We start from the raw sequence: 14857 nt of genomic DNA, 5'->3' as shown, positions 1-14857 counted from the left end.
TGGAGAAAATCATGTGCTCTTAAACATCACACATTCAACAGTTTTAAGGCTGCTAGTAGCAGAAAAACATGAAGTAAACTTTTCTAAATGGGAATTAATGGTCAGGGGAAACTGTTGGATTCGACTGACAGGACACAGGCAGCACCTGCCTCATATCCCCACCCAGGAGCTTCTAAGTCACAAGACAAACATTAGAGACTGAGCTGGGAGGATGGCCAGCAGGGATGTGACCACAGATGTGATCATCCTGACACAAACCGTGGTTGGACTCCTGGGGAATTTCTCCCTTCTTTGCCATTATATCAACCTTTACTTCACTGGGTGCAGACCACGGTCCACAGATGTGATTCTTTGGCACCTGATTGTGGCCAACTTCTTGACCTTCCTCTCTAAAGGAGTCCCCCAGACACTGGGAAGGTTTGGGTGCAAATTTTCCCCCAGTGATTTTGGATGCAGAGTCTTTTTATTTTTTCACAGAGTGGGGAGGGGAGTGTCCATGGGGAGCATCTGCCTCTTGAGTGTCTTTCAGGTGATCAAGATCAGCCCCCTGAACCCCAGGTGGGCAGAGCTTAAAGCAAAAGCTCCCAAATTAATTGTTCCATCAGTAAGCCTGTGTTGGATGCTCCAAATGCTGGTAAATACCATTTTCCCTCTCTATGTAAATGGCAAATGGAATGACAAAAATATCACAGAGAAAAAAGATTTTGGTTACTGTTCAGCTGTTCGTCATGACAAAGCCACAGAAGCATTACATGCATTGCTGCTGTTACTCCCTGATGTTTCATCTCTGGGGCTCATGCTCTGGGCCAGCGCCTCCATGGTTTTCCTCCTGCACAGACACAAGAAGCAGGTCCAGCACATTCGTAGGAACATCACCTCCCCCAAATCCTCGCCTGAGTCCAGAGCTACCCGAACCATCCTTCTCCTGGTGAGCAGCTTTGTCTATTTTTACATTCTTTCCTCCATCTTTCAAGCTATTTTGACCCTTTTTGATAATCCCAGCTGGCTCCTTGTAAACATTGCTGCGATCATGGCTGCGTGGTTCCCCACTGTCAGTCCCTTTCTGCTCATGAGCCGTGACTCCACTGTGCAGAGGCTCTACTTTGCCTGGATAAGGAATGAAAAATCACCGGCTCTTATGTAAATTGTATGTCTTTCTACAGTGCACAGTTTCAATTTATTCATTTACTTGTTCATTCATCTCTGAGTCTAACAAAATTTTGAATTTCAAAAGATAGGGAATAGGTCACAATGAGCATCTTTTCCAAAATAAAAACTCGTAACCCTGTTGTCATGAAATAGAGGTATCTTGTAAAGAATTGTCTGACTGAAATGTTTCTGGTACTTTCAGAAAAGGAGTTCAGAATTTATAGTATAATAATAGAAACAATCTGCATAGTATGAAGTGTACAACTGTGTAGCCTTCAATCAAACATCTTTTCCCAGGAATGAAATAGTTGTGGACTTGTAGATAAAAGTATACATGAACATGGGTCAGTGTGTGCAGTGGTCATTGACGAAAGTGAAGAAATCAATGTCCTATCAGTGTAGACAATAGCCTGGTGTGGAGCCAGAGGGTCAACTCACTCTCAGCCAGTAGAATCTTTGGGAAACAGCTATGAATTTTAAAGATAACATCCTCAATAGACGGCAAGGAGTTACTTGAGAAACAGGAGATTTTGAAGGGAGCTTTGTACATTTGAAAATTTTCATGTAGACACAGCTTGGTTGAAGTGAAGTGCTGCCAAAGGAGAAAAAAATTCTCCTTACGGCTGATTTTATATATTGAAATATATTTGACATATATGTATAAATTCAGTGTGTACAAGTTACTGTATATTTACATGTAATAATGTCTTGCTATTGTTCCATAATTAGCTACTCTATCACACTATATAATTATCTTTTTAAATTAAATTTTTTCCATTGAACATTGTTGATTTACAGTGTAATATTTATTTTTGTTGTAAAACAGAGTGATTCCATATTTATAAAGGTAATACTCAAAGTTGCTATAAACTATTAGCTCTCTTCCTTGGGCTATAAAATATGTCCTAGTAGCTTACTTATTTTATGCGTGATAGTCTGAGGTTCTCATTCCTCATCCTGTCTCACACTGACTCCCTTTCTCTCCCCACTGGTAACCATTAGTTTCTCCTCTACATCTGTGACTCTGTTTCTCTTAGTTGTACTCATCCATTTGTTTTAGTCTATAGATTTCTTATATAAGTGATAAAAAATAATATTTGTCTTTTTCTTTCAGACTTATTTCACTCAGTATAATATCCTCAGACTCTATCCAGGTTGTTGCACATGGCAGAATTTCATTCTTGGAGTTCCCATCGTGGCGTAGTGGTTAACGAATCTGACTAGGAACCATGAGGTTGCAGGTTCGATCCCTGGCCTCACTCAGTGGGTTAAGATCTGGTGTTGCTGTGAGCTGTGGTGTAGGTTGCAGACGTGGCTCGGATCCTGCATTGCTGTGGCTCTGGCTCTGATTTGAGCCCTAGCCTGGGAACCTCCATATGCCATGGGAGTGGCACTAGAAATGGCAAAAAGACAACAAAACAAAACAAAAAAAGCAAAAGTTCATTCTTTTGTGGCTGATTAATACTCCATTTTGTGTGTGTGTGTGTGTGTTTGTGTGTGGGGGTGTACAACATCTTTATTGATTTATCTGTTGATGGGCACATAGATTGCTTCTGTGTCTTGGCTTTTGTAAATAATGCTCATAGGCACACTGGGTTGCAAATATCTTTTGAATTACTATTTTCATTTTCTTCAGGTATATGCCTATGAGTGGAATTTCTCCATCATATTGTAGGTCTGTTTTTAGTTTTTTGAGGGACCTCTATAGTATTATCCATAGTGGCTGCACCAATTGATAATCCCATCAACAGTGTACTAGGGTTCCCCATTCTCCACATCCTTGTAATCATTTGTTGTGTGTGTTCTCTTTGATGATAGTCATTCTGAGAGCTGTATGGTGATGTGTCATTTTGGTTTGGTTTGCATTTTTCCAATGAATAGCTGAGTTGAGTATTTTTTATGTGCCATCTGTATATCTTCTTTGTAAAAAACATTTATACGGGTTTTCCATCCATTTTCTGGATTGTTTCTTTTTTGATTTTGAGTTGTATATGGTATATATATTTTTGGATATTAGTTTTTTTGTCAGCTATATGATTTGAAGAAAAAATTTATTCTATAGTTTATCTTTTCCTTTTGTCCATGTTTTTCTTATCTGTGCAAAAGCTTTCACATTTAATTAGGTTTAATTTGCTTATTTTTGCTTGTATTTCCTTCATTTTAGAGGAGAGATGCAAAAATATATTGTTATAATCTATGTCAGAGGGTGTTCTATCTATGTTTTCTTGTAGGTATTTTATGGTTTCTGGCCCTGTATTTGGGTCTTTAATCCATTTTGAGTTTATTTTTTTATATGGATTGAGAAAAAGTTCAAATAATTCCAGCACCACCTAATTTCAGCACTATTTTGAAGAGAGTGTCTTTCTTCACTTGACTCTTTTTGTCATAGATTAACTGACCAATAAGGCATGAGTTTATTTCTGGGTTCTTTATTCTGTTCCATTGATGTATGTATCTATTTCTGTGCCACTACCATACTGTTCTGATGACTGTAGTTTTGTACTATGGTTTGAAGACAGGGAACTTGGTATCTCCAACTTTCCTCTCTTTTTTTACCAAGATACCTTTGGCTCTTCAGGGTCTCTTGTGATTCCACATGAATGTTAGGATATTTGTTCTAGTTCTATGAGAAATGTCATGAGTATTTTGATAGGTATTGCATTAAATCTATAGATTGGTTTGGGTAGTTTGGGTATTTTAACAATGTAATTTATTCCATTACAGAACACAAGATATATTTCTATATTTTTGCATCATCATCAGTTTCTTTCATCAATATTTGATCATTTTCAGGGTACAAGTTTTTCACCTCATTCTTTAAATTTATTTCCAGGTGTTTTATTTCTTTTAATGCAATTTTTTTTTTCTTTTTAGGGCCACACCCATGGCAAATGGAGGTTCCAAGGCTAGGGGTTGAATTGGAGCTGTACCTGCTGGCCTATGCCACAGTGACAGCCACGCAGGATCTGAGCCACGTCTGTGACCTACGCCACAGCTAACAACAATGCCAGAGCCTTAACCCACTGAGCAAGGCCAGAGATCAAACCTGCATCCTCATAGATGCTAGTCAGATTCGTCAACTGCTGAGCTACAACAGGAACTCCTGCTTTTAATGAAATTTTAAACAGGTTTGTTTTCTTGCATTGTGTATAGAAAAGCAAAAAAAAAAAAAACCCCTTTTTAAAATCTTGGATTGTGCAGTTTTGCTGATTTCATTACTTCTCATAGTTTTTTGGTGGAGACTTTAAAATTTTCTGTATATAATATCTTGCCCCCTGAAAAGTGATAATTTAACTTGTTCTCTTTAATGTGGATGACTTATTTATTTTTATTGTCTGATTTCTTTGGCTAGGACTTCCAATAGTATGTTAAATAGAAGTAGCAAGAATGGGGAATCCTTGATTCTTATTTTAGAGAAAAAGCTTTCTCTAATATTCACCATTGAGTATGATATTAGTTGTGGGTTTCTCATAAATGCCCTTTATTATGTTGAGATATGTCTCCTCTGTTCCAACTTTGATGAAAGTTTGAACATCATGAACGAATGTTGAATTTTGTCAAATGTTTTTTTCTTCACCTATTAGGATGATTATGTGATTTTTTTATCCTCTCTTTTGTTAATGTGGTGTATCGTATTGATCGATTAGTAGATTTTGAGCTATTCTCGCACCTCTGGAAAAATTCCACTCATTATCATGTATGATTCTTCTTTTGGGTTGTTGAATTATCTTTGCTAATATTTTCCTGAGGATTTTTCATCTATAATCAAGATATTTATCTGTAGTTTCCTTTCTTTTTCTTTTTCTTTTTTTTTTTTTAGTGTCTTTTCCCAGATAAGTGTAATGGTAGCCTTGGAGAATGGATTTGGGAGTATTCCATTCTCTGCAGTTTTTTGGAGTACTTTGAGAAAGATAGGCCTTCCCTCATCTTTATGTTTGGTAGAATCCCCTGCGAATCCATTCTGTTCTGGACTTTGCTGCTCATTTGTTGCTTACTAATTTGATTTCTAGTGATGCATCTGTTCAGAATGTCTATTTCTACCTTAGTCTTAGAAGAGTTTGCATTTCTAGAAATTTATCCATTTGCTCTTAGTTGTTCAAACTCTTGGCATGTAACTGTTGATAGCATTGTCTTATGGTTTTGTGTATCCCTGTAATATCAGTTGTAATTTTTTCTCTTTTATTTTTCTCCTGTTGTTTATTTGTGACTTCTTTCTTTTTTTTCTTAACAAGTCTGGCTAAAGGCTTATCTTTTGTCCTGGGTTTCATTGATCTTTTCTATGATTTTTTGGTCTCTATTTTAATTATTTCCTCTCTGATCTTTTACATTTCTTCCAACTGCTGTAGTGGGGCTTTGTTCTTCTTTTTATGATTCCTTCAGATTGCAATTTAGGTTTTATTTGTGATATTTTTCTTACATTTTGAGGTAGACATGTATTGCTATGAACTTCCCTTTTAGAGCGTCTTTTGCTGTGTTCTGTCAATTTGGAAAATGGTGTTTTTATTTTCATTTGTCTCAAGGTATGTTCTCATTTAATCTTGATTACTTTATCGAACCCTAGGGTATTTTAGTAGTACATTGTTTAGCCTCTACGTTATTTTCATTTTCCCATTTTTTTCTGTGATCAATTTGTAGTTTCATACCATTATAGTTGGAAAAATGGTTTATATAATTCTATCATCTTAATTTTGCTGAGACTTCTCTTGTGGCCTGGCATGTGATCTATCATAGAGAAGGTTCCATGTGCACTTGAAGAGTGTGTATTCTGCTATTTGGGGCTGGAATCTCTTGTAGATATCTGTTAAGTCCAACTGGTCTCCTGTGTCACTTAAGATCTCAGTTGCCTTATTGATTTTTTTATTTGGATTCTCTGTCTATTGATATAAATGGGATATTAAAATCCCCTATTATTATCATACTATTATCAATTTCTCCCTTTATATCTGTTTGTATTTTCATTATTTATTTAGGTACTTCTATAGTCGGTGCATATATGTTTGGTAGAATCCTCTGTGTAATATCCTTTTCAGAAGGATTCCACATAATTATGTCAAAACTTTATCCTTAAAAGGGTGGAACATGACATTCTCCTCTTAAATGTGGGCTGCGCATAGTGACTACTTTCTACAGAGTATACCATGAAAAGGGACGAATTAATTTTTATGAGCACACCAGGGGCACACTACCTCATCCAGGAGACATAGGTTACTATTAACAGTGAGGAGTCATGTTGGTTGTATGTACCCTTGATATGATGAAATGCAAATGGCCTGTACACCTCTGCAGTTCTCCTCCCAAAACAGAACTCCTGTATAATCATGGCAAAATTCTCACATTAGTCTCAATTAAGGGTGTTTCTACAAAATGCCGGACTTGGACTCCTCAAATCTGTCATGATCATTACAAATTAAGGAATATCATCACATATCATCACGCATCATCACAGCAAAGAGAAGCCTCAGGAGAAGTGACTGCAACATCTGATTTGTTATCTGGATGGGTTCTTGGAAAGGAAAAAGAATATGAAGGAAAATCTAAGAAAATCTGAATCAAGTATTGACTTTAGCTGATATGAATTAATCAATACTAGTTCATTAAGTATAACAATGCTACACACGAATATAGGATATTAAGAGTCATTGAAATTGAGTGTGGGGTCTATGGGAACTATGTAGAAACTTGGACATTTTTGTAAATCTAAGACCGTTCTAAAATAAAGTTCTTTCAAACAGCAAGATCAGAATTATAATTCTCAGTACATAACTTGAGTGAAACATACACTCTTTGAGATGTCCCTCATACTACATATCACCAGAGTGAGATTCTGTGCTTGATTTAAACCATTCTTTGAGCTCCTACTGTGGTTCAGTGGGTTAAGTATCCAACTGCAGTGGCTGGGGTCACTGGGGAGGCACATGTTCTATTCTAGTCCTGGCACAGAGGATTAAATGATCTGCCATTGCTGTGGCTGCAGCTTGGTGTCAGACCTATAACTTGGCTCAGCAACTTCCAAATGTGTGGGTGCAGTCATTAAAAAAAAAGGAATCTCATTCGAGCAGCCATTGGAGATAAGAGTCTCCTTCAGGGCAAACAGAGAAGACTTCAGGTCATTGACAGGATGTTTGAACGGGGAATTTGAATTCTGAGCTCAAATGTTCATTTACCTCTTTGTCCAGTAACATGAGAAGAAATCAGCCCATGTCATTACATTCCCTAGTTTCCCCTGAATGTTCACATGGGTCTCCAGATACTTCTGACAAAAGGTAGATGAGGATTATCCACTTCAACTATGTGGCACATTTATACTGCTGGATCAGGACGTGGACATTAAGTGCTTTCTAAGCACTGGAAATAAGCTCTTTAGTGCTTTTGAAGCTAATCAAATTAGAAAGTCATTTTCAGAACCCCAGGAACCAATTATAAACACCTCCTTACAGTCCATTTCTCTCGAATCCTCCCTTGGAACAGTAGATTAATTAAGTATTTGATATTCATAAAATGAAGTTCTATATAGAAATACCAAGGAATGATAAACTTTATGCATCCTTAAATTGATAAGCAACATGAGAAGTGAAAAATACCTCCTACAAAAAGTTAATGCACTATTATTGTTTTGTATAAATTACAAATGTGGTGAAAGTAATCTATGCTGTTAGATGTCACAGCAGTAGTCATCACTGGTGCAGGGACATGGAATTAACCCAATTGTATGTCTGTACATTCTGACAATATCTGCTTATTGACACAGGTATTGTATAGAAAATGTGTTTCCTTGGGGCAATTTCATAGATTTGTGTACTTCGGACCTGTGCATGTATTTTAAAAAATTTAAAATACATGTTACCAAATTTATGGCATTTGGGAGTAGATTTATGTATAATGTCCTTACATAGTCAAGACAGAATTAAGGGTATTAAATACGGTGACTCTGAGTAGTTTTTGAAATTATGCTTCAAAATAATAGTTTATGCCAGTGCCATATTGTTTTGATGACTGTTGCTTTGTAGTATAGTCTGAAGACAGGGAACCTAATACTTCCTATTCCGTTTTCCTTTTTCAAGATGGCTTTGGCCATTCTGGGTCTATTGTGTTTCTATACAAATTTGAAAAAATTTCTTCTAATTCTGTGAAAAATACCATTGGTAATTTGAAACAGATCATATTGAATCTGTAGGTTGCCTTACAGGTGTGCACTCCCATGTATATTGTTTTCTCTCTGTGTTGGATGCTGCACATGGTAATGTGTCATTTTTCCTATGGATATAGCCGATAAAAGTGATGATGAAAACATCTCACACAAAAGGGATTTTGTATACTGTCCTGCTGTTCATCATGACAAAATGAGAGAGGTATTATATGCAGTATCACTCTCATTCCCTGGTGTTTCATGTTTGGGGCTCATGCTCTGGATTAGCATCTCCATAGCTGTCCTCCTGTACAGACATAAGCAGTAGGTCCAACACATTTGTAAGGCCAAAACCTCCTGCAGACCCTCCCCTGAGTCCAGAGCTACCAAAATCATTCTTCTCCTGGTGAGCACTGTTGTCTACTTTTATATGCTTTCCTCTATCTTTCAACTTACTTCAACTTTTCTTTGCAATCCCTGCTGGGTCCTTGTGAACATCACTGCAATCATGGCTGCGTGGTTTACAACTGTCAGTCCCTTTCTGCTCATGAACTGTGACTCCACTGCACACAGGCTCTACTATGGAAAAGAAATGCACAATCTCCTACAGTTTTGAGGAATCTATAAATCGGATGCCTTTCCACAGTGCACAGTTGCTACTTGATTCATTTGTTCACCCTCTGAGTCCTAACTTAGTGTTTGAGCTGGAACCAGCTTTCAGGCTGGTTCATGTTGTTGGCAGATCTCATTTCCCTTAATGACTCCCATGTGGCTCACTCCATCCAGAAAGCCAGCCTAGCAAGTTGAATCCCCCTCCTGTTTTCAATCTCTTACATCTCTGTAAGAGAAAGTATTTATTGATGCCTGTTATTTAAAGCTCAGTTGGTTATGTTCCACCCCCTTCACTAAACAGGGACATCTATTGCAGGCAGCTGGGGCTGCTGTAACAATAACACAGGGCTCTGCTCCAAGATTGTGGAGTGGGAAGATCCTGAGCTCCCCTGCTCCTGTGAAAACACCAGAATTACAGCTATATGGAAAGCAAATACAATGATGAAGACCAGGAGATACCAGAAAATACCTTCTACAACTGAAGAAGTGCAGAAGGATCCACTGTGAGACAGGTGGAGGAGTGGAGCTGCGGTTTAGACAGGAACCATCTCCCTGGTGAGTGACCCCCCACACAGGAGAAGAATAAATGGCCAGGTTTCTCCCTGAGGAGTGAGGAGTCTCAGCCCTGCGTTGGGGTCTCACAGTGGGGGAGACGAGCTCCCATAATGAGTTTTGAAAGCCAGTGGGACTTTCTTTCAGGAGAGCCAGAGGGTTGTGGGGACTGGAGACTCTACTCTTAAAAATTATATTATGAAGTATGGTTGGTTAATAATATTCTGTTGTTTGGAATTGTACAGCAAAGTGGTTCATCCCATTGTATACCATTATAGATTATTACATGCTATTGAATATAATTCCTTGTGTTATACACTTGTTGCTTATCTATAGATTATTACATGCAATTGAATATAATTCCTTGTGTTATACACTTGTTGCTTACCTATTTGAGTAGAGTGGCTCATGTCTGTTATTCCCATGTTCCTAATTTTTCCATCCTTCCTGCCCTCCCTCTCCACTTTGGTAACCATAGGTTTATTTTCTATGTCTGTGAGTCTATTTCTGCTTTGTATATAGATTCATTTGTATTACTTCTGGATTCCACATGTGATATCACATAGTATTCTCTGACTGGCTTCACTAAGTATAAAGTTTTCTAGGTCCATCCATGTGGCTGTAAACAGCAAGATTTCATTCTTTTTAATGGCTGAGTAATATTCTACTGTGTATCTGTTTATGTGTATGTATATATATATAGGTGTGGGGACTTGGGTGGTTTTTGTGTCTTGGCTATTCTAATGTGCTGCTCTGAACATTGGAGTGCATATATGTTTTTCAGTTAGAGATGTTTTATTTTCTGGATATATTCCCAGGAGGAGGATTCTATTTTTAGTTCTTAAAGGGACATTCATATTGTTTTCTATAGCAGCTGTACCAGTTACACTCCCAACAACTGTGTGGACAAGGGCTCCATTTTCTCCACACCCTCCTCAGTAATTATTTGTGGACTGTTTAATGACAGCAATTCTGACCAGTGAGAGATGATAGCTCATTGTGGTTAATTTCACTTATCTAATAATTAACAATGTTGAACATTATTTTATGTTCCTATACATTCCACTTGTATGTCTTCTTTGGGGAAATGTCTATATAGGTCTTCAGCTATATTTTGATTGGGTTTTTTCTTTTTTTGAAATTGATTTATATGAGCTGTTTTAATGAATTGGATATTAACTCCCTGTTGGTCTCATTCTTTCAACTCTTTCCTCCTGTTTCCTAGGTTGTCCTTCACGTGTGGATGATTTTCTTAGCTGTGCAAAAGCTTTGAAGTTTACTTAGATCCCATTTGTTAACTATTTTCTTTTATTCCTTTTGCCTTGGGAGACTGAGCTCAGAAAATATTGGTATATCATGCCAGAGAATGTTTTGCCCATGTTGTCTTCTAGGATTTTAATGCTGTCATGACTTACATTTAGGTCTTTAAACCATTTTGAGACTATTTTTGTATTTGTTGTGAGAGAGTGTTCTAATTTCCTTGTTTTACATGTAGCTCCAGCTTTCCCAGCACCATGTGCTGGAAAGATGGTTATTTCTCTTTTGTGTATGCTTGGTTTCTTTATCAAAGATTAGCTGACAAAGGGTTTCTATTGCCTTCTATTGATGTATATGTCTATTTTAGTGCCAATACCACACTGGTTTATTTACTATAGTTTTGTGGTATAGTCTGAAACCTGCTTTTTGTTTGTTCATTTGTTTTAGTTTAGGCTGCACCTATGCATGTGTAAATTCTCTGGTCAGGGATCAAAACCACACCACAGCAGTGACCCAAGCCACTGCATTGACAATGCTGGATCCTTAACACTGTGCCAAAAGACAACTTCATATTCTGAAATGTGGGAGGTTTATGCCTTCTACTTTCTTCTTTTTCCTCAGGATTTCTTTGGCAATACAGGGTCCTTTGTGGTTCCTTAAGAATTTTTTGATTATGTGCTGTTCTATGAAAAATGCCTTAGGGATTCTGAATGGTATTTCATTATATCTGCACATATTACTTTGGGTAGTATGACCATTTTTGCAATATTAATTCTTCCAATCCAAGAGCATGGGCTGTCTTTCCATTTGTCTGAGTCATCTTCAATTTTTTAAGTGCCACATTTGTGGTATATGGAAGTTCCCAGTCTAGGGGTTGAATTGGAGCTACTGGCCTTTGGAACAGCCACAGCAACACAAGATCTGAGTTGCATCTGTGATGTACACTGGAACTTGTGGCAATGCTGGATCCTTAACCCACTGAGTGAGCCCAGGTAGTGAACCTGTTTCCTCATGGATACTAGTCAGGTTCTTAACCTGCTGAGCCACAGAAACTCCCATCTTCACTTTCCTTTATCTGTGTTTCATATTTTCAGCATTTGGGCCTATCATCTTGTTGGTATTTTTTAGATGGATTTTAAATGGGATTTTTAAAATCATCTTTTATCCTGCTACTTTCCTGAATTCATTTATTATATTTTCTTAGAATTTTTTTGGGTTGGCTATAGTTTTTTTCTTCTTCTTCTTCTTTTTTTTTTTTTTTGTCTTTTGTCTTTTTTGTTGTTGTTGTTGTTGTTGCTATTTCTTGGGCTGCTCCCGCGGCATCTGGAGGTTCCCAGGCTAGGGGTTGAATCGGAGCTGTAGCCACCGGCCTACGCCAGAGCCACAGCAACGCAGGATCCGAGCCGTGTCTGCAGCCTACACCACAGCTCACGGCAACGCCGGATCGTTAACCCACTGAGCAAGGGCAGGGACCGAACCCGCAACCTCATGGTTCCTAGTCGGATTCGTTAACCACTGCGCCATGACGGGAACTCCTCTTCTTCTTTTTTTAATAGTTATTTCCCCAATATATTTTTTCTACTGTACAGCATGATGACCCAATTACATGTAGATGTACACATTCTTTTTTCGCTCATTATCGTGATCCATCATAAATGACTAGACATAGTTTCCAGTCCTATACAGCAGGATCTCATTGCTAATCCATTCCAAAGGCAACAGTTTGCATCTATTAACCCCAAGCTCCCCAACCACTCCACTCCCTCCCCCTCCCTCTTGGCAACCACAAGTCTATTCTGCAAGTCCATGATTTCCTTTTCTGTCAAAAGGTTCATTTGTGCCATATATTAGATTCCAGATATAAGTGATATAATATGATATTTGTCTTTCTCTTTCTGACTTACTTCACTCAGTATGAGAGTCTCTAGTTGCATCCATGTTGCTGCAAATGGCATTAATTTGTTCTTTTTTATGGCTGTGTAGTATTCCATTGTGTGTATATACCACATCTTCCTAATCCAATCATCTGTCAATGGACATCTGGGTTGTTTCCATGTCTCAGCTATGTGTTGTCTATAGTTTTTTCTACATAGAATATTATTATTATTTTTTTGTCTTTTTACCTTTTTGTAGGGCCGCTCCCACGGCATCTGGAGGTCCCCAGGCTAGGGGTCTAATCGGAGCTGTAGCCACCAGTCTACACGAGAGCCACAGCAATGCAGGATCCGAGTGGCATCTGTGACCTACACCACAGCTCATGGCAATGGCAGATTTTTAACCCACTGAGCAAGGCCAGGAATTGAACCCGCAACCTCATGGTTCCTAGTACAATTCGTTAACCACTGCACCACGACAGGAACTCCTACATAGAATATTATATCATCTGCAAATAGTGACAGTTTTGCCTCTTCCCTTCCTGTGTGGAAATATTTTGTTTTTCTTGTCTGATTGCCATGACTATGACTTCCAATACAACATGTTGAATACAAGTGATGAGAGTGGACATTCTTGTCTTCTTCCTGAATTTAGGGGGGAGGCCTTCAGTTTTTTAGCGGCTAGTATTTTTGGTAATGAATGTTGTAAATAGCTCTTATTAGGTTGAGATGTGCTCTCTGTCTACCCACTTTGATGAACATTTTTTATCACAAATGGAAGTTGAATAGTCTTATATGCTTTTTCTGCATCTGTTGAGGTGGTCAAGTGGTTTCTGTCTTTCCTTTTGTTCATGTAGTGTATCCCATTGATTTGGACATTGTTATAACAGAGCCTCACACCACATAGAAAAATGAACTCAAAATGGATTAAAGTCCCAAATGTAAGACCTGAAAATTAAATCTAGAAGAAAAGGGAGGTAGAACATTCTGACATCAACCCTGGCAATATATTTTTTTTTGGCTTCATCTCCTAAGGCAAAGAAGCAAAAGTGAACATAAAGTATTGGTATCTCATTTAACTTAAAAGTTTTACACAGCAAAATTCACTACTTACAAAACAAAAAGACGGCCTAATAAATGGGGGAAAGTATTTGCAAATGCTAGGAGCACAAAGGAGTAAATCCAAAATACCTAAAGAACTCATATAACCCACTGTCAAAAACACAGATAGCCCAATGAGAAAATTGGGCAAAGATCTGCATAGAAATTTTTCTAAGAAGACATACAGGTGTGCAAAAGAAAGAGGAAAAGATATTCAATATCGTTAACCACCTGAGAAATTCAAATCAAAACCATGACGGCATCATCACCTCACAGCAGTCAGAATGGCTCTCCTCAAAAGAAGACAAATGGGAGATGTTGGAGAGGATGGGCAGAAAAGGGACCACCTGTATACTGTTGATGGGAATATGAAGTGGTGCAGCCACTTTGGAGAACAGTATGGATATTCCTCAAGAAGCTAAAAGGAGAACTCCAGGATGATGCACCAGTTTCACTCTTAGGTGTGGGAGTGAAGAAAGCTATAGGGAGAAAAAGAAAGCACCAGTTTGAAAAGATAAATACACCCCCAAATATTCATAGGGTTACTTAAATAGCCAAGATATGGAGGTGAACTAAGTGTCCATCTGTCCATCAAGAGATCCATGGATAGGAGTTCCCCTGGCTCAGTGGATAATGAAAGAGATTAGAATCCATGAGGATGTGGGTTCAATCCCTGGTCTCACTCAGTGGGTTAAGGATCCGGTGTTGTGGTGAGGTGTGGTGCAGGTCACAGATGAGGCTCGGATCTGGCGTTGCTGTGGCTGTGGCATAGGCCAGCAGCTACCGCTCCTATTGGACCCTTAGCCTGGGAACCTCCAAATGCCATGGGAGCGGCCCTAAAAAGACAAAAGACAAAAAAAAAATGAGAGAGAGAGAGATATCAATGGCTAAAGATGTAAATCTCTCTCTCTCTCCCTACCCATTTCTTTATCTGTTAATATATATGTCATACTTGACATGGATGGACCTGGAGGGTATTATGCTTAGTCAAAAACACCAGAAAAAGACAAATACTGTATTTTGTTACTTAGATGCAAAATAATAAAAAAAAAAACCACAAATAGGCATTCCCCTTATGGTTCAGTGGAAATGAACTCAACTAGTATTTATGAGGATGTGAGAGTTCGGTCCCTGGACCCACTCAGTGGGTTAAGGATCTGGCATTGCTCTGACCTGTGGTGTAGGT

General features: G+C 38.3%; 1 protein-coding gene across 1 annotated transcript; it reads left to right on the top strand.

Annotated features, from left to right (window-relative positions):
- On the top strand, positions 212-1144 carry LOC100624632 (vomeronasal type-1 receptor 4). The gene has a single exon (XM_003360639.2). The coding sequence runs from the start codon at positions 212-214 to the stop codon at positions 1142-1144; it is 933 nt and encodes a 310-aa protein (XP_003360687.2).

The sequence above is a fragment of the Sus scrofa genome, chromosome 6 (genome assembly GCF_000003025.6).
Source record: "Sus scrofa isolate TJ Tabasco breed Duroc chromosome 6, Sscrofa11.1, whole genome shotgun sequence".
Classification (NCBI taxonomy): domain Eukaryota; kingdom Metazoa; phylum Chordata; class Mammalia; order Artiodactyla; family Suidae; genus Sus; species Sus scrofa.
Note: the sequence above shows the minus strand (reverse complement) of the source record. Positions and strands in the feature narration are given on the sequence as shown.

Excerpts from the sequence above, each read along its gene's own strand:
- LOC100624632 (XM_003360639.2), top strand. The coding sequence starts at position 212 with ATGGCCAGCAGGGATGTGACCACAGATGTGATCATCCTGACACAAACC.